General features: G+C 40.4%; 1 protein-coding gene across 22 annotated transcripts in view; it reads left to right on the top strand.

Moving 5' to 3' along the window:
- The window catches only part of PBRM1 (polybromo 1), a 106,934-nt gene that overhangs the window by 1,104 nt on the left and 84,855 nt on the right, over positions 1-20,975 (top strand). For 11 of the 22 annotated variants that reach the window (XM_055135831.1, XM_055135829.1, XM_055135842.1 and 8 more), the window contains exons 2-8: positions 2,292-2,417; positions 5,375-5,527; positions 8,339-8,436; positions 11,658-11,805; positions 15,900-16,043; positions 18,514-18,630; positions 20,021-20,089. In XM_055135831.1, coding sequence (XP_054991806.1) covers positions 2,370-2,417; positions 5,375-5,527; positions 8,339-8,436; positions 11,658-11,805; positions 15,900-16,043; positions 18,514-18,630; positions 20,021-20,089 — 777 coding nt within the window. In that variant the 5' untranslated portion in view covers positions 2,292-2,369. Of the gene's footprint in view, positions 1-1,904; positions 2,045-2,291; positions 2,418-5,374; positions 5,528-8,338; positions 8,437-11,657; positions 11,806-15,899; positions 16,044-18,513; positions 18,631-20,020; positions 20,090-20,975 lie in introns of all 22 variants that reach the window. The other 11 variants (XM_055135834.1, XM_055135832.1, XM_055135823.1 and 8 more) reach the window with 7 other exon arrangements.

Below are 20,975 nucleotides of genomic sequence, written 5' to 3'. Positions count from 1 at the left end.
GGTAGATAGGAAAATTGAGGGGTTTTTTAGTATTTAAAATTAAAACAGTTTAAAATGCTTAAATAAATACGACCTTTACCACTTTCTTAAACTTTGGGAGTTTACAAATGCCTCAAGCATTAATATTCTACTCAATTCAGTAATTGTGGTATATCTAAATTACTCACAAGCTATCAGATATCGCATAGAAGAAAGTTGAATTAGGAAAAATCTGTAAAACATGGTTTGTAAATAATACTTATGATTTTGCTCTGGTTTAAAAGAAAGGCATTGAATTGAAGACAATAAATATTGAAAGCTGTGAACACCGATGGTAAGGGTAATTTTTCTTGGAGAAGTGATTTTTTTTCTTTTAAATGTTCTGCTTTTCTGGTTGTTTTAGCATGTTTTATTATACTAAATATCACTAGAAATGCAGGAAATTACTAAAAATATGTAAATTAAAGAAATGTATCATGGTGGGGCTGGAGAGATAGTATAAAGAGTAAAGACTCCTGGTGCCACATCTGGTTTAAAGCCCCACCAGAAATGACTCTTGAGGTCAGAGCCAGTTAAATCCAGAGCATTGTGGGTAAGGCCCACAAACCAACAAATAAAACACAACACACACACACACACACACACACACACACACGATGGTGCCAGAAAGATAGCACAGCCAGTAAGGTGCTTATCTTGCCATGCATGACTAGGGTTCTATACCTGTTATGGTCCCAGAACCTTATCAGGAATGATCTCTGAGTGCAGAGCAAGGAGTAAACCCTGAACATAGCTGGGTGTGGCCCAAGTATATGAAAAGTACATGAAATCATTTTGAAAATTTAAAGTAGAGGCTGAGTGATAGTACAGCAGGTTGTATGCCTGCCTCACGCATGGCCAACCCAAGTTTGACTCCTGGTACCACATAGGGCCCCCTGAACACAGTATGGTGCAGAAAACAAAAACAGTCAGTTTCTACTTTAAAATTTCAGTCTCTGCACGTAGATAGGGGGTCACACTTTTTTTGTAGCCTTGGCTTACAGAACAGTATTTGGTAAAGTATGAACCAAATAAACATACTAAAAGCACATTTAGGTGGAACAAACTTTTTAGAAATAAAACTTAGAGAAATAAGGCTTTTTTTACTTAAAACACTTTTGTGAATACCCCCTCAGCAGTTCCTTTTCCAGGAAGGGGATTTCATGTACTTTTCACTGTCAGAACAGTTTTCAGAAGTGAAAAAAAGATCTGAAAGTTGTGACTCTAACATTCACCAGATAATTAGAGGTGGATAACCTGGGACTCTCAGTTGAGTCTAAAAAGCTCTAGTCCTAGTGCTCCTCTGCTGCCTTGCCACATTGCTTTCTGCCAGACTTCCAAAGTACATTTTAAAATGTGTCTGTTGGATTAAAAAATGCTTGAAAGTTCACCTTAAATTGCACTTTCCCTTGTTTTATTAAAGTAAAGTAAAGGAGTTCAGGATGTTTATGTTGAAAGCAGAGGTTTCCAAATTTATTTGGCCTACTGCCCTCCTTTCAGAAAAAAATTACACAGCTTCCCCAGAAAATCTCTTTAAGTGAACAAACAGAAAGCCACCATGACCATTGTACCTGAGTCTACTGCTACCCACCTGGATCATTTTAATGCCATTCCATCTGGGGCAGTATGGCAAACATTGGTCTAAGTTTTATATGTATATACATATATGTGTGTGTACTAATTTTTTGGTCACTTGACTTTTAGTGGATTCTAAGAGTAAATTGACTTAGAATAGTAGTTAAATGTTTTTGTGTTAATCTCTTTAAGCTTATTTGGGGTGTCCTATGCTGATAGGAGTTTTGGACATAATGTCATTCTGTTATTTTGGTTGGGGGAGAAGTTTTCCAGACTCTCTGCTCACATGAGCCATTCTCGGTTTGTTCCAGCTTGCCAACACTTGGTGTCACATGTGAGCCTTCCACATGTGTTCACTCTCCATTCCAGCTCTGTGATTGAATTCTGCTCTTATTGACTAGGGGGCAATTGGGCAGGCATGCTTCATTCCTGGAATTGACAGTCATTCCATGTGAGTATAGGGGAACCTCAGTGAGACATCATTAAGCATGTGAAAAGCATTTGGTTTTAAATGGAAAAAAAGTGTCAGCACTGTTAGTGCCTGAGCCCTTGGCAGTTTGATTGTCACAAGAAAACTTATATGCCTATTTTCTTCACTTTATCTTTTTATAGCAGTTATACCTGGACGATTTCTTTCTATTTTGACTCCTGACTCTTCTTTCCATTTCCCCTTTCTCTGCTTTGTTTCTCTCTTTCAGTTTTGAATATACTAACATTGAGTCAGCACTTCTAAAGCTCTGCCTTCTCCCACTGGCTTCACTTGGCCTTCAGACATAATGAGGAGACTGGCTTTTCGAGGCGCTGGTTGTGCTCTGGTAAAGCTGGTAAATTACAGATCCTCTGCACCCTTTCCCTTTTCTGTCCTTTCTTGACTTTTCCCCCCACCACTTTTAACTGTCCCAAAAGATTCCTTCCTACCTTATGTTTATCAAATTCACTGATACCCTTGTCATAGATTATTTACAAAGGATTGGTCCTTTCTTTTTCTTAATGAATTGAGGCCAGATTATTAGCCTTTATAGAGCAACAAAAATCAATGAAACTTGGCTGCCCTTGACTTAAACTCTGAAGTTTTTCACCAGCTGTAGCCACTTACAAACTACATGACACAGGAACATTATCATGTTTGACTATTTTTAAAACCCTGTGGACTAGTTCAAAGGAAGAAGTAGAAGACTCCATTTTTCTTTTTTTTTTTTCTTTCAGTTTTTAGGCCACACCTAGTGGTGCTTAAGGAATTAGTCCTTAATGGACAGAATGCTCAGGAATTGTCCCTGGCATGCTCTAGAGTCCATATGGGATGCCAGGGAGTGAACCCTAGTCGGCTATGTGCCAGGGAAATACCCTCCCTACTGTAATATTGCTCTGGTTCATCTTACCAGAATTTTTTTTATACTTGTGGTTTTACATTCTGTTCTAGGTTGGTCCCACCCCTTTTTTAAAAAAATCAATACTGGCAACTCATTCTTTAAGTCCCTAATGTCTTAGTTTGCTAAAATTGAGTGTTTTAATAAGTGAAACTGGATTTTTCCTCTTTACAGAAGGAGTTTTGAAATCACAATTTCCTACTTGATGCTATTAAATTTGATAGCATTGTAGAACCACTTGGTTATGCATGATTTCTATTTGTAGCAATTGTTTCAGTGGGTGCATTTCTTGTGTTATATTCAAAAGTACCTACTTAAGGTTGGGTTAATAGTTACCTAGTGGGGCTGGAGTGATAGCACAGCGGGTAGGGCGTTTGCCTTGCACGCGGCCGACCCGGGTTCAAATTCCAGCATCCCATATGGTCCCCTGAGCACCGCCAGGGGTGATTCCTGAGTGCATGAGCCAGGAGTGACCCCTGTGCATTGCTGGGTGTGACCCAAAAAAGCAAAAAAAAAAAAAAAAAAAAATAGTTACCTAGTGTATTTAGTAGGCTCAGAGAGTATAGGAGGTAAGGTGCTCGCATTGGACGCTATGGGTGCTACTGATCTCACTTTTATCCCTGGTACACTTATGGTCTCTGAGCACTGTCGGAAGTGATCCCTGACTATTGAGCCAGGAGTAAGTCTGAGCACTGCTGGGTGGGATGTGACCCAATTAGGGAGAACTGTGGGAGCAATGGCAACAAAAAAATTCCGACAATAATTATTTAGTACCTTGCCTGAAACTGTGGACAGATATATGTTTCTGAGAGACCATGGAAGATGTCCTTATAGCAGAGGTACTGTTCCAAATCTACTGAAGCTTAAAGTTACGATTTAAAAGTCCACAGAGAGGCCAGAGCAATAGTACAGTGGGTACGGCTCTAGGCTTGCTCACAACTGACCCAGATTTTTTATTTTTATTTTTATCCCCAGCACCTCATATGGTCCCCTGAGCCCACGAGGAGTGATCCCTGAGCACTGAACCAGGAGTAAGCCTTGAGCACTACTGGCTGTGGCCCAAAAAGTCCATAGAGATATGGGTCTGGAGAGAGAGTACAGTGGCTAGGGCGCTTGCCTTACACGAGGCCAACCTAGGTTTGATCCCTACATCACATATGGCTCCCCTGAGCACTGCTAGTAATGATCCTTTAGTGCAGAGCCATGAGTAAGCCTTGAGCATTGTCAGGTGTAGCCCCAAGCCCCCTTCCTCCCCCCCAAAAAAAGTCCACATAGATGGGACCTATGTTTTTCATGAAAGAGTCCTGGGTTTCATCTTTAGCACCCCACAGTCTCCTGAGCACTGCCAGGTGTATTCCCCACCCATTCCCCAAATAAGATCTTTAGTGACTGGAGTGATATTACAGTGGGTGGACACTTGTTCTGCATGCTGCAGATCGGATTTGATCTCCAGCAACATAGAATGTCCCCAGAGTGCAGAATTACAGGTAAGCCCAGATCATAGCTAGGTGTGGCCCCAAAATAAACCAACATTTCACAGGAAAAAAGTACCCCATGAAACTGGAAGGAGGGTTAGTTTGTTTAGATTGACAGTGACATTTTAAAAGCTGTTTTGTGGGGCTGGAGCAATAGCATAGTAGGTAGGGCATTTGCCTTGCACGTGGCCAACCCGGGTTCGATTCCCAGCATCCCATATGATCCCCTGAGCACCGCCAGGAGTAACCCCTGTGCATTGCCAGGTGTAACCCAAAAAGAAATAAATAAATAAAAGCTGTTTTGTTTGTTGTAGGTATGGCAAGCCACTTTTTCAGGTAGATTTGTTAATGAAGAAAATTCATTTTAGTATGTTAATTTTGTGGTGCATCTGAAGTGCTAGAAGGCTGATTATTCTCTGCCTCTACTCTTCATTTTTTTAAGTAATTGCCTCAGACTATGCTTCCCCCTCCCCCCCCACACACACATTATAGCCTTTCTAGAAAATGATCATGTATCAATGCAACTTAGGAAAATAGAAGTGGCCACCTATCCCCAAGGTCTGCTTAACTGCCTTAGGGACAGAGGAATTGATAATTCCATCACTTTGGTAAACCGTCTGGTGGTTTTGAAACTCTGCTGTAGGGTAAATTTGGCACTAGAAGTTGTTGAATCATTCAAAATTGATGATACACAAATGAGTATACTTTCACTGAATTTTTCTTTCCTAAGTTGAAAGTATAGCCTGGTAAGTGAAGCACTGGGGCCCCCCAGAAAAAAATTTTTTAATTTTTTAATTTTTTTTTTTATGTTAGGTAAGTCTCTTTGCAGCAGTTAAAGTAGCCTCAGTGAACCAGAAGCCTTTTAGAAGTTTGCCAGCTGAGGGCTTATTAACAGAGTCTAAATTTAAATGTAAGAACATGGTTATTTATTTTTTATAGAAGAAGTTGGATTCCATGGGTTCCAAGAGAAGAAGAGCCACCTCCCCCTCCAGTAGCGTCAGCGGGGACTTTGATGATGGACACCATTCTGTGTCCACACCAGGCCCAAGCAGGAAAAGGAGGAGACTTTCCAACCTTCCCACGGTAGATCCTGTGAGTAATTTGAGTCACATAGTTTCTGCCTACTTTCCTATAATTCCCACCTTCCTTTAATAATAAGTAAAATTTAAGATTTCTTCATTTTCCACCGACTGGCTTGATATTCTTAATCTTTCTTTCATGAAAAGTATGTATTTAGGCAAAAGCCCTACAGTAATTGTATGATAGCACTGTAGCACTGTTGTCCCATTGTTCATCAATTTGCTCGAGCGGGCACCAGTAACGTCTCCATTGTGAGACTTCTTTTTACTGTTTTTGGTATATTAAATATGCCACGGGTAGCTTGCGAGGCTCTGCCGTGCAGGCGGGATACTCTTGGTAGCTTGCCCTCCGAGAGGGACGGTGGAATCAAACCTGGGTCGGCTGCGTGCAAGGCAAGTGTCCTACCTGCTTTGCTATCACTCCAGCCCCAACTGTATGAGACTATGAAATAAACTATCAGTTTATTACATGTATTTTTTTAGCTGTATGTGTCATAGCTTAAGCACTTTTGCTGGCTGTAAATACAGTCCGCCAAGTGTTAAGATATTTGTTTATGGAACTTAGTCTTGTTTATGGAACTTAGATTCTAGTGAAGCAGTGGGGTGTCAGAATGTAAATTAGTGAATAATACATTATATAGTAGGGATCAAAGATATGTCTCAGTGGTAGAGCCAACAGCCTTGCCTGTCTGAGACCCTGGGTACAATCCCTGGCACTGGAAAAAAATTTAAATACAGTACCCTTAGCTAGTGATAAGTGCTAGACAGAAAATGTTGGGTGATTGCGGTCCAGCTCTCAGAAGGCTCTCGGCTTGCAGGATGCTAGGGAAGTCTGTCTAGACAGACACTACAATGCATAGAAACTAGGTTAGGAATGGGATTGGTATATCAAATAAGGGAAATGGGCAAGAGGGAGAAAGAAGCTAATAAAATCTTCCCAGTCTGAGTAAATAGGTCCTTTGTGGGCAATAGTAGTAGTTTAGATTTTATTCTTTTTTTTTTTTTTTTTTTTTTTTTTTTTTTTTTTTTTTTTTTTTTTTGCTTTTTGGGTCACACCCAGCGATGCTCAGGGGTTACTCCTGGCTTTGCACTCAGGAATTACTCCTGGCAGTGCTTGGGGGACCATATGGGATGCCGGGGATCGAACCCGGGTCGGCCACGTGCAAGGCAAACCGCCCTACCCGCTGTGCTATCGCTCCGGCCCCTAGATTTTATTCTTTTAGTAACAAGCACTCTTAATAATTTTTATACAAGGGTGATATGAACTCATTTGGTTCAAAGTTTAAAAAGTTTTTTAAAAATGCCCGTAGTACAAATCTGATGACAGATATCAAAACATTTAATTGGTTAAACTATTTTAAATGAGGAGATGATGAGGCCGAAGATACACTACAGTCAGTAGGGCTTTTGCCTGGTACATGACCGACCTGGGTGTGATCCCTGAGTTCAGAGCCAGGAGTAATCTCTGAACACCACCAGGTGTGGCCCTAAAACCAAAAATAATCATAATAAACAGGGAGATAAAGTATCAACATGTTTCAAACTTGAGTTACCAATGGGAATTAGGAATTCTTCCCTGTTTGTTTTGGGAGCCTCCCAGGCAGTGTTCAGGGAGCCCTTCCCAGTGGTGATTTAATGCAGGGACCCAGGAATATGATGCTTTGAGGGCCCTGTGGTTCCAGGCATTATCTTCAACTTCCAGGGTTGCAACTATGATGCTCAGGTGACTATGTATTGCCAGGAACTAAACCTGAATTGGCCACCTGCAAGGCATGCGCCTTAACAGCTGTGTACTATTTATCTCTATGTCCCCTACTTGCTTTTTATGGATATGTTTTTGCTGATGATGGTTTTTTTTTAATTTTATTTTATTTTTATAAAGTAGTTCACTGGAGCTGGAGCGATTGCACGCGGCCGACCCGGGTTTAAAGCCCAGCATCCCATATGGTCCCCTGAGCACTGCCAGGAGTAATTCCTGAGTGCAGAGCCAGGAGTAACCCCTGAGCATCGACAGATGTGACCCCAAAAGCAAAAAAAAACAAACAAACATATAAAGTAGTTCACAATATTTGATTACAGTTAATATTTAAACACCAATCCCACCACCATTACACCTTCCCACCACCATATTTTGGATGTTTCCGTCCCGAACCCCTACCCCTACCCAAAGCAGAACCGAGATAATCTAGTTTGTATTGTCTATTATGAATAAACCGCTGAAAATGCTCCCAAAAACTTTCCTTAGGGGAGAGTGTGTGAAGATTGTTGTATTTCACCCCGGAGCCATTAAGCGTTTCTATAAAAGATTACTAGTATGTTGATAAAGGTTGAGCCTTGTGTGCTTATGTGTGTGTATATATATATATATGTATGTATAGATATATATCTGTAAAAATATATTTCCCTCTAAGATTTGTTGCCTTCTACTTTAAACCCCATCTAATGTGTTGTGTTACTCTTAGACTATGAGTGATATGAGGTATGAGATGTCTAGGAATAGGTTTACTCATGGGTGAGGCTCTGCCTGAGCATGTGGAGAACAGCCTTAAGCATGGCGGCAGTTGAGTTCTGGAGGATTTCCGCTGCTGGGGCAGGGCCCCTTGTGGCAGGGAGGGACTTTACCTGCCCCCCTTTAGGGGGCCCTCGAATGAAACAGCCTGGCACAGGGTTGGGGTTCGGTGACATGGCTATGGTGTATTGTTTTTACGCTCTCTTCCAAGAGAGAAGGACAATGAGTCTCTGGGTCGTGGTCCTTGATGAGATTATCTGAAGACGGTTGTTATGCTTACAGTACTTTGTGGTTTCTCTCCCTTCCTGTGTGTAGATTGCTGTGTGTCATGAACTCTACAACACTATTCGAGACTATAAGGATGACCAGGGCAGGCTCCTCTGTGAGCTCTTCATTAGGGCTCCAAAGCGAAGGTGAGTTGGAAAGTGAGTGGAGGGACCTGTTCCTCAGTTCATGTTTGAAATGCCTGGAAATCAAGTTTTCCCATTGGAATAGCTTAAATGATACTGGGCTCTTGATTTTAGGGTTTTGGAGTTTGTTTTGTTTTTGGATCACACCTGACTAAGCTTAGTGCTTACTCCTGGCCACACTTGGCAGTGCTCGAAGGCTATTTCTGGTATGGTGATTTGGGGTCACTCAAATCACCATATGATCCCATGATGCCAGAGATTGAACCTGGGTTTCTACACATAAAATATGTACTCTAGCCCTTTTAACTATCTTCCTGTCCTCATCATACGATTTTTTCAATCTGTTGTTACATTCCTTTGATCAGTTTTTATATTTTGTTTCATTTGGAGGCCACACACATTCAAATACCCAGGACTACTATTGGATCAAAGCTGGGGGGAGAGGATACTCTCGGCAATATTTGGGAAACCACAGTGTGGGGGATTGAACCTGGGGCTCCTGCATGCAAAGTATGCTCTCCAACCCTTTGAGCTATCACCCTGGCTCTTCATCATGAAATATTGAGTCCTCCCTGTATTCTGGGAATAAATCCCATTTAGTACTATATAATTCATGTAAAGTGCTAAATTCCTCTTTGTTGATCATTTTTGTATCAGTGTTTATAAGAGATGCAGATTCCTCCCACCTTTCCCCTCTCCACTACCCCCTCTCCCCCACTGCTGTTTTTGTTTTGGGGCCGTACCACTCTTACTTCTGGTACTGTGTTTAGGGATCACTCCTGATACAATCCTACCAGCTGAACTATCTCTCAAGCCCCAAGAAAGATAAATATTTATTCATCTTTAAATATTTGGCACAATCCACCAGTGGAGCCATTATATCTGGGACCTTTTTTTTAGATTTGATTACTGATTCTTTACAACTTATGTCGTTATTATTGCTGCGGAGTTTATTTGTTTGGGGGCCACACCCAGCAATGTTCAGTGGTTACACCTGGCTCTGCACTCAGGAATTAACTCCTGGTGGCGCCAGGGGACCAGATAGGGTGCCAGGGATCAAACCCTGGTCAGCTGCGTGCAAGGCAAATTCCCTACCCACTGTACTCTAGCCTGATTCTTTACTACTTACAGCTTTATTCAGGTTTTCTGTCTTCACATTCAGTCTTATAAGTTTTATGTTTCCAGGAATTTATAGTTCATTTAGGATATCCAATGATACATAGTACTCATAATCCTATATTTTGCCTCTTCCCAACCACTTTTGTTGATAAAATGACATGTATTTGGAGCATATATTTGGTTGCTGTGTTCAGACTGTCAAAATGCTCACTGGAGTTGCATGCTTTGGTTGTGGTGTTTTCACAGAAATTTTGTGGCACAGGGAATCACACAACAGCACTTCTGGGATTGCATTCAGAATGTGGGGTAGTTCCATGGATCGAACTTTTTTCTTTTCTTTCTTTTTTTTTTTTTTTTTTTGCTTTTTGGGTCACACCCAACGATACACTCAGGAATTACTCCTGGCGGTGCTCAGGGGACCATATGGGATGCTGGGATTTGAACCTGGGTTGGCTGCGTGCCAGGCAAACGCCCTACCTGCTATGCTATCGCTCCAGCCCCCTGATTGAACTTTTTTCTATCTGAAAGGCAAATACTGTTCTACTGAGTCCCAACCAGGACATTATCCTTTATATTTTTCTTGTTGTTAATATCTATCTTTCATGTTTATTTTGAATCTTAATCTAGATCAGTATTGTTCAACTGGAAGTGTATAACTTTATCTAGAGTGCCAGGATATTCCAAGGAATCCACAGGTGTAAAATCATAAGTGGAGGGCCATAGCATAAGACTAGGAGACCATGGTAGGAAGGGGAGGGGGTTTGGGGGAAACAGGACACAGAAAATGAAGTTGGAAGGGGGCCACAATTAGAAAAAGTTTGGGAAACACTCATCTAGATAAGTTTTTGTTGATATTTTGGGGGAATGGGGCGGTTAAGGTAAATCAGGGCCTCAAACATGCAAGGGCAAGGTAGAGGTTCTACTGAGCCGCATCTCTCACCAATTAGCTAAGATTTTTGTCAGTTTATTTTTTTTCAAGGTTTATCAATTTTGTTCATCTTTTCAAAACACTATCTCTTAAGGCTGGAGAAATAGCTGAGTGGTTTGAATGCATGCAAAATATGTTTTGCCTGAAGGAGCCCTAGGTTTAGTCCTGGGAACCACACTGTCTCTTAAGTACTCAAGGAAACAGCCCCTGAGCACAGAACCAGGTGTGACCCCAAAACAAAACCCATTGCATGGGCAGGGGGAGCGGGTAACTCACAGGACTAGAACAAGTGCTTTGCATGTAGAACCCATGGGTTCAATCGCTGTCGTCATTGATCCCTCGAGGATTGTCAGAAGCACATTTGAACTATGCCTGGTATGACCCAAAAACTAAAAGAAAAAGCCCCACAAAACTATTTCAATGCCTCATATGCACAGGAATCAATTTGAGTTCAATCCAATCCCAGTACCACATGGCACAGCTGGGTGTAGCACTGCAGGTTTCACACACCTCCCCACAGCACTCTTTGTAGCTCTCACCTCCTCAAGGACATGGTGATCTATAGTACCACTGGCTCAAGCAGCACCAGTTAGCTTGACCCAAACATTGAACTCTCCTGTGCAATTGTGCAATCGGCCAAGATACACCAGGTGTGGCCTCTGAGATCCCTAAACACTACTTGGGAGCCTCTGAGATTCCCTCATCCCCAAAAAAAAGGCCTACTGTAAATACAAGTTTAAGTATTTTACCGATTATTTTTACACAGTATTAAAAATTGAAATAACACTAATTTAGGTTGCTGGTACACTTTTTTTTTTTTTTTTGGCTTTTTGGGTCACACCCGGCAATGCACAGGGGTCATTCCTGGCTCATGCACTCAGGAATTACCCCTGGCGGTGCTAGGGGACCATATGGGATGCTGGGATTCGAACCTGGGTCGGCCGCGTGCAAGGCAAACGCCCTACCCGCTGTGCTATCACTCCAGCCCCTGGTACACATTTTAAAATGAGAATACATGTGTATCTTGTCTTTGTTACTCCTTTGGAGTTCTAATGGCCATAAATCTAACATGTTCTATCATTTAGAAAGGTGAGCAGTGCCACAGATCATTTTGAGATATAACTGCTTTTAGAGACATTGGATTAATACCTTTTTAAAAAAAATTAAATTACAACAGAAATCAACCAGACTATTATGAAGTAGTTTCTCAACCAATTGACTTGATGAAAATCCAGCAGAAATTAAAAATGGAAGAATATGATGATGTTAATCTGCTCACTGCTGACTTCCAGCTGCTTTTTAACAACGCAAAGGCCTATTATAAGGTAAGAAAGCACCAAATTTGGAAGACATACAATTTAATAGTTGTCTGTTTTTTAAGTTTTTATTTAGTAATAATGAATTACAAAGCTACTCATGATTGGGTTTTATGTGTACAGTGTTCCAACATCAATCCCTTCACAGTGTCCACTTCCCTCCATCAGTGTCCTTTCCACGTCCCCTACCACCCAAGCCTACTTCTGTGACAGGTACTGTTTATTTTTCTCTTTTTCTTTCCCCCTCCTTCCCCAACCCCCCCACCCCCCATCTTTTAGGCACTGTGGTTTGCAATACTGTTACTGATAGGGTGTTTGTGCATGTCACTTTACCTCCTTTCAGGGATCTAGTCCTGGTCCAGAGTCACCACTTCTGGGGCTGGAGCAATAGCACAGCGGGTAGGGCATTTGCCTTGCACGCAGTTGACCTGGGTTTGATTCCCAGCATCCCATATGGTCCCCTGAGCATCGCCAGGAGTAATTCCTGAGTGCAGAGCCAGGAGTAACCCCTGTGCATCGCCGGGTGTGACCCAAAAAGCAAAAAAAAAAAAAAAAAAAAACAGTGACCACTTCTCTATCATTGTCATGGTGGTTCAATTCTGGACTGTTTCCTGCCTCCCCTCCATTCTCCATCCCCCCTCCCCCCAATTACATCCCCAGTGGTAAGCATCCTACTAAGGACCAGTTCAGTTATTCCACTGTTATGTTTCTTTATATTCCTCATATGAGTGAGTACATTCTATGTCTGTCCCTCTCATCCACATATCCACAGATCTTTTCTTGGAGCTGATTAGTATTTTCTTGTGTACACACACAAACTTACCCACACACTCACACACACATATATATACATACATATATACATATATATGTATATATATATATATATACACACACACACATACCAAAGGTCCTTTAATCCAGTCATCTGTTCTTAGACAGTTGAGTTGGGCTGATTAGTATTTTCGTGTGTGTATGCGCGCCAAAGCTGCTTTAAGCCAGTCAGCTGTTCTTGGACAGTTGAGTTGGTTCCAGATTGTGACTATTGCGACTATTGTGGCTATTGTGACTAATGCTGCCGTGAACATAGTGCAGATGCCTTTTCTGCATTGTGTGTTTGGGGGCTTTGGGATATATTCCCAGGAGTGGAATTTCTGGGTTGTATGGAAGCCCAGTTCCTGGTTTGTTGAGGAAAATCCATATTGTTTTCCAAAAAGGCTGGACCAGTATTGCCGCAAGCAGTGAATGAGGGTCCCTTCTTCCTCCCACATCCATGCTAACACTTGTTCTTTTTGATGAGTGCCATTCACAATGTTGATCCTCCAGACACATGATCCTCCAGACACTCTGTGACCTGAGGTGATATCTCATTGTACTGATTTCACTGATGATTAATGATATAGAGCATATTTTCATATACCTTTTGACTATTTGTATTTTTTTTATGTATTCTTTGAGGAAGTTTTTGTTCATCTCTTCTCCCCATTTTTGGATGGGATTAGGTATTTTTTTTCTTACAAACTGGTGGGCAAATAATTTATCCCAGTCTGTGAGCTCTTTGTATCTTCATCATATTTTCCTGTAAGGTGCAAAAGCTTCTTCATTTAATGTAGTCCCATTTATTTATCTTTACTTCTACTTGCCTGGTCAGGAACATTTCATCCTTAAAGTTGCCTCTAGCTTCAGTATCATGGAGAGTTCTACCTATGTTTTCCTCTATCTACCTTACAGATTTAGCTCTGATATTGAAATATTTAATCCATTTTTATACATGGATTTTTTGTACATGGTGCTAGAAAAAGATCTGAGTTCATTTACTTGCATATAGCCCACTAGTTTTCCCTTTCCCAACACTGCTTACTGAAGAGAAGTGCTCCATTTTATAATTTTTGTTTCTTTATGAAAGATAAACTGACCATATACTTGAGTGTCTGTCTCTGGATTTTCAGTTCTTTTCCTTTGACCTGAGGGTCTGTCTTTATTCCACTACTTATGTTCTTTTTCTTTTCTTCTTTTTCTCTTTTTATTTTGTCACCTTGAAATTACAGAGTTATTCATGATTTGGTTTCAGGTATACAGTGTTTCAACTCCGATCCCTTTACCAGTAGTACTATGCTATTTTCATTACTATTGCTTTAGTATAGTTTGAAGTTGGGAGAAGTGATGCGTCTCATATTTTTCCTGAGGATGGTTTTGGCAATTTGGGGTTTTATTTTTTTTTTTTATCATTCTGTATGAATTTCAAGAGGTTTTTTGTTTATTTTTTTAAATCTATTTGAAAATGTCATGGGTATCCTCATAGGGACTGCATTGAGTCTGTATCATGTTTTGGGAAGTATTGCCATTTTCACAATGTTGATCCTCCAGACACATGAGCAGGCACAATTGTGAATGGATTTTTTTTTTAATCTCTCTCTTCTATTTCATATTTACACATAGGAAATATGATTTTATAGCGTAACACTTTGCTATACAGATCTATTGTTTTGAGCCAGAGAAGTTGTTCAATGGGTAAATTACTTGCCTCACATATGGCCAACCCAGGTTCAATCCCCAGCATCCCATATGTCCTCCCGAGCACCACCAGGAGTAATTCCTGAGCGCAGAGCCAGGAGTAACCCCTGAATACCCTGGGTGTGCTCCCCACACAAAAAAAAAATCTATCGTTTCTTTATTCTGGATTCCTTAGGTTTTCTAAATATAGTATCATGTCATCTGCAAATAGTGAAAGCCTGAGTTCTTCCTTTCCTATCTGGATGTCCTTAATATCTTTTTCTTGGCTAAATACTATGGCAGGTACTTCTAGTACTGTATTGAATAGAAGTGGCAGGAGTGGGCAGTTTGTTTTGTGCCTATATTAGAGGGGGTTTTAAGATTTTCCCTCTTGCGTATAATATTTAGTGTGGGCTACTGTAAATGGTTTTGACTCTGTCAAGGAAAGTTCCTTCAATTCCCATCTTACTGAGAGGTGGTTGTTTTTATTTTTGTTTTTATTTTATTTTATTTTATTTATTTATTTTTGCTTTTTGGGTCACACCCAGCAGTGCACAGGGGTTACTCCTGTCTCTGCACTCAGGAATTTCTCCAGGCAGTGCTGGGAGACCATATGGGATGCTGGGAATTGAACCCAGGTCTCCCGAGTGCAAGGCAAACACCCTACCCACTGTGCTATTTCTCCAGCCCCATTTTGTTTTTATTTTAAATCACGAATGGATACTGGATCTTATCAAATACAGGGTGCGTCCCCAAAACCAAAAGAAACTAGAAAGAAAGAATTAGCAGTATGCCTGTTAGTTTCTATCCTTTAGATTTTCAACCCTTAAATTCGGTCTTATCCTTTAAATTGTCTTTTTACATATATTCATAATAATTTATCTCTTTTTGGACCACACTTAACAGTGTTGGGTCTACTTTTCAGCATTATATGTGAAGGACCATGAGGTGCCAGGGCACACGCTTGGACCTTCTATTGCTTTGCATGTACTCAAGCCTTTTGAGCCATCTCCCAACTCAGTAGTCGTTTTAGCTTTGTAAATCATTTATCTTCTACCTTGATTATTTCTGTAATGAGCTAGAGTATAAATAAAATAATTTGAGGGGTCTGTGAGTAGCTCAGTGGTAGAACACCTCCTTTCAGACATGAGGTCAAGAGTTTGATTGCAGCACTGTCATTGTGGATCCCTGGTGCCACAACAAAAACTTCATTTTTCAGCACAATGCAACCAAGTGTGTGAATATTTGTGTTAAAGAGAGCACAAAGGGCTCAGCACATGCTTTGTCTACAAGAGCCCTCCTTAGATCACTGCACTGGCTTTGCACAGTCCCCCCACCCCACTAGGAGCAACCCCCAGGGCCTTGAGTGTGGCCATTGACAAAGAAAACAATTGTGTGAACACTGCAACAAGTGTATGGGTTCTAGCAAAGAGCATCGCATCAAAACCTATGCAGGTACTGCTGCCAAATATATGCTGAGTCATTGCATCTACAGCAACAGAAGGGCGGGGCAAGATAAGAATAGTTTCTTACAAATAAAAATGATTTCAGTTATAACTTGCAATAAAATACTAAAGTTTATTGTTTCTCTTCTCTGTGCTAATGTACAGCCAGATTCTCCTGAATATAAAGCTGCTTGCAAACTCTGGGATTTGTACCTTCGAACAAGAAATGAGTTTGTTCAGAAAGGAGAAGCAGATGATGAAGATGATGATGAAGATGGGCAAGACAATCAAGGCGCAGTAACTGAAGGAGTAAGTTTGCATCTGGACCTGGTGACAGATGGGCTGCAGGATATGAATAAGCCTCTGGGCAGCTGGGCTTCCTCTGCAGTATAGTGACAACTAGGAAGATAAAGCAACTAGAGAGCCCAACTCCAAATACAAGGAATCTTAGACCTGGACAAATGTGCATGGTGTTTTATGAATTGTTCTGATCTAGATACTTACTGCCTGCTTAATATCCTTAATATATATGTGCTGGTCCAGTATTGCTAGCTCAAGATATACTAGCAGTGTTACTAAAAATCGGAGAGATGGAATCTCCTTGGGTAGGAATATATTTGTAGATTAGACTACTTTTCCTAGACTATACCTAGTGTATTAGAACATGCTTCCTTTGACATCTTTCATGACTGACTTTTCAGTACCCAAAATGTTATCAATGGGAAGAGGCCATTTCTGGCCTCTCTTTCTACTGTCTTTACTTCACATGTCCTTTTCTGTCATCATATCATTCTGTTCTGTGTTTCAGTTTTTATGATGTATGTAAAATAACTTTTGACCTCTTTATTTTGTCTTTTCTCAAGTAGAATGATATGACACAAGAAATACTACTTTGTTAATTCATTTCTGGCATCTTGAATGCGCCAGAAATGATGGGTAAATACAGCTATGTGAACACATAAGTGTAGAAAGAGGAAAATGGCTGAGAGAGAGTTCAGTGGGCTTTCCTGGCACAGTATATCTCTTGGCCCCAATTTCTTGCTCTTTTTTTTTTTTTTTTTTTTTAAGTTAAATGATTGCAGTTAGGAAATACTTAGCCAGGGATATTTGACTGGTAATACAGAAACAGCAGGGACTGGCTCTCCAGTACAGGGGGTAGGGTGGCATTTGCCCTGTACATGACCAATTGGGGTTTGATCCCCCACATCCCTTTTAATCCCCCAAGCCTGGCAGGAGTGATCCTTGAGCATAGACCCATGAGTAAGCCCTGAACGTAGCTGGGTGTACTTCTCCCCCTTCCCCCAAAAAACTAACTAGAAATTGCTAACACATCTTTCATAGGTAGTACATTGCCTACAGTGGGCTTGGTTTTATTATAGGTCTCCACCGTTCTCATAAATTTTTAAAAAAAAAAAAAACCCATGCTTAGGGTTTGTCTGTTTTCTTTCATTAGTAAATTGGGCTTACTCATATTTATACCTCCCAAGCTTCTTTGTGTTTCTAAAGTTCTTATGGAGAGAAAGGGGATTTGAACATTTGTTTCTAATTTTGGGTGATTTCCTTGGAGTTTTTCTATTTATGTGAATGCTGTATATTTATAGACTCTGTTCTTTTTGTCACCTGCAGCACATTTTTGATAGTAGCTAGATGTGAAAGTGCCACATTTTTAGTGAGGATGTAAATGACTTTAGTAGGGTATTTTAGCCTGTTTTCATCAGTGTTTGTTACATTGGTTCTCTAAGCTTGTGTGTCTGGGGATTCTTTGCTAATTATGTTTTCAGGTAAGGTAAGCATTTTATGTCAGTTGCTGTTGGTCACCATAGTAGACCCAAGAAAAGTTAGTACCCCCTCTCTGGAGTTTTGTTGATTAGGACAGAAATGTTAGTATAATATGATTTAAGTCAAATATAGCCACTTATCTTTATTTGCATGCCTAGAATTTAAGTACTATTTAACAAACTTTGGGACATCCCGTTATTCACTGCAGAAAGTGACGTTAGACTCAGACCCCCCTTTTCCAACTACCGTTTGAGGCAGCTACTGTGTTGAAATAGCAACATGTAAGCCAGGCTGCCTGGAGAGCAGAAATTATGTCTATCAACTGGCTTAATACCACGACTCTGGTGAGGCTAAACAATTGCAGTAGAAATTACCATGAATCATGGGTCATCTTTTCTATCTTATTCTGACTCAATTGTATATACATTTCTCTCATTTAAGATAAATGGCACTCAACTTCACTTGAGGTATCATACATGCAAGTATGACTTCCCACTGAGCCATGTTCCTGGCTCTATCATTATAATACTATTATGTAATGGAATTTAGTAGAAAGGCCTGGTTTATGGGATATAGTCACTGAAATAATATAAGGAGCTTCATTAGTTTCACATATGCTGGTCTGGAACTATTAACTCATTTGTCTAATATCAGCATTTTGGGGTATTTGTGAAACTTGTATTTTAGGTGATTTTTTTTAAACAAGCTTTATTGCAATAGAAATTGTTTTTTGCATCATACCCAGCAATACTCAGGTCGTATTCCTGAATCTGTGCTCAGGGGACCAAATGGGATGCCGGGATCAGACCCAGGTTGGCCACATGCAAGTCAAGCACCTTACCTGCTGTACTGTCACTCTAGCCCTCTGAAACTTGCATTGTAAAGGAAGTAATGTTTAGAGATTGGTCTGTTAAATTAGCTTTATAATTTTAGGAGCTGTTTAATGCCTGCTTCTTATTTTTAAAATAAGTACTTCTTTCTCTCCTTCCATTCTACTCAGTCTTCTCCAAGTTACCTGAAGGAGATTCTGGAGCAGCTTCTTGAAGCCATAGTTGTAGCCACAAATCCATCAGGACATCTGATTAGCGAACTTTTTCAGAAACTGCCTTCAAAAGTGGTAAGTGATGCAATTGAAGATTGTAGCACTGTCATCTCATTGTTCATCAATTTGCTCAAGCAGGCACCAGTAATGTCTCCATCGTGAGACTTCTTGTTACTGTTTTTGGCATATTGAATATGCCATGAGTAGCTTGCCAGGCTCTGCCGTACAGACGGGATATTCTTGGTAGCGGTAGTTTGCCAGGCTCTCTGAGACTGATGGAAGAATTTAACAACTGAAGACTAGAAAATTAGAATGGTTAATTAGTCATTTAACCACTTTAAGTGCATAGTTCAGTGGCATAAAACACATTGGTAATAAGTTCACATTATTTTGCAGCTTCCATCTATGCCCAAAACTTTTTATCTTCCCAAACCCATGCTTTCTCCCATTAGCAAATAATTCTATACATTCCCTCTACTCAAGTCCTTGAAATAGCCATCCCCTCTCTATTATATAATTTTAATAAGAATGTAAATTTAGCTATATATATATATGACCACTCACATAAGAGGAATCATATGATATCTGTCTTTCTGTGTCACTTGTTTTACCTAACGTAATCATTCAGGGTTTATTCATGTGTTGGAATTGGCTTTATAAGGCTGAATAAAATCTGTGTATATGCCACATTTTGTTTAGCTATTCATCTGCCAGTGGACTTTTTTTTTCTTTTATTTTTTATGATTTTGAGTCACAGCTCACAGTGCCCTGGCTGTATCTCAGGGATCACTCCTGGCAGTGCCTAGGGGGTCATATGTGGTACAGGGGATCAAACCAAGTTGGCTGCTTGTAAGACACAAGCACATTAACCTCTGTACTACTTTTCTGGCCCCAATCACTGGACATTTGGGATGTTTCCAAGAGTGGTAATTCTTGGGGTTTTTTATTGGGATAAGGGCCCACACCTGGTGGTGCTCAGGGATCACTGCTGGCTGCAGTGCTTGGGGAACCATTTGTGGTACTAGGGATTAAGGCTGAATCAGCCACATACAAGGCAAGTACTTTACTCCCAGTATTATCTCACTGGCCGCTGTTTCTCTGGGAGTTCTTTGTTTGATCTCTGGCACTGCATGTTCTGCTTCATTTCCAAGCATAGATATTTTAAGACCTTAAGTTTAAATTGTGTGATCCTGTGAATTTATAATTTTAAAACATTAAATTATATATTGTACAAAGATAATTGCCCTGCTTGCTAAGTATGAACTACTAAACCTGGGTATTTCATGGGACTTGTTAAAACTAAAATCTGACTCAAAATAAAAGGAACATTATGATATACAGCTGTGTCTTAGCCTTGAATCTCACAAAATTTTAGTTTATTGTTTCAGTAATAGATTATCAGTGTGCTTCATTTTCTCATTAGATACTTTTACTTACTAAGCACGCCTGCATTTTTGTCTTCCAGCAATATCCAGACTACTACGCAATAATCAAGGAGCCTATAGATCTCAAGACCATTGCACAGAGGATACAGGTATGAATATTAACATGTGTTACCATATGTCTATGTGTATGTAACCATCTGTGGCTTAGGGCAGTTTATCTATGGTCTTTTTTCATAGGGACTTGTAGAAAACAAAGAAACAGATGCTTCTTTAAGGGGATATTTGCAATATAGTAACAACTTAGAGTGTTACTGATTATAACTTTGGAGGCAGCATAGTATCCTTTTTCTATTTTTTCTGTAGGTAGGGAAGCAAAGTTCTCACTGACAAAACCTTGCTCTTAAGACAGAAATTTAAAAGAATTGTTGTGGATATTACTGATTGAGCATTACAATAAAAATCATTTTTATGGGTCTGGAGTGATAGCACAGCGGGTAGTGTGTTTGCCTTGCATGCGGTCAACCCGGGTTCGATTCCCAGCATCCCATATGGTCCCTGAGCACTGCCAGGAGTAATTCCTGAGTGCAGAGCCAGGAATAACCCCTGTGCATTTGCTTTTTGACCCAAAAAGCAAAAAAAAAAAAAAAAAAAAAAAAATCATTGTTATGTACTTCAAACAGGGTTGTGGGTTTGTTTGTTTTTTTTTTTTTTTGCGGGGGAGGGGGCTGTGAGGAGGGGATAGGCCACACCTGGCAGTGTTCCTGGCTCTGACTCAGGAATCACTCCTGGGGGGCTCAGGGGACCATATGAGATGCCAGGGATCCAACTTGGGTCAGCTGTGTGCAAGGCAAGCATCCTGCCTACTGTATTGTCTCTCTGGTCTACTTCCAGATAGTTCAAGATTATCTCCAAACAAAAGTAGAAAAGAATAAATGTTACAAGTATATAGCCAATAAAAACAGACTTACTCTCTTTCAGTTCTCCTTCCCTAGGTCTTCAGTGGTAATAGTAGCAACTCATGCTCCCCTAGCTGTT

The sequence above is a fragment of the Sorex araneus genome, chromosome 4 (genome assembly GCF_027595985.1).
Source record: "Sorex araneus isolate mSorAra2 chromosome 4, mSorAra2.pri, whole genome shotgun sequence".
NCBI lineage: Eukaryota > Metazoa > Chordata > Mammalia > Eulipotyphla > Soricidae > Sorex > Sorex araneus.
Note: the sequence above shows the minus strand (reverse complement) of the source record. Positions and strands in the feature narration are given on the sequence as shown.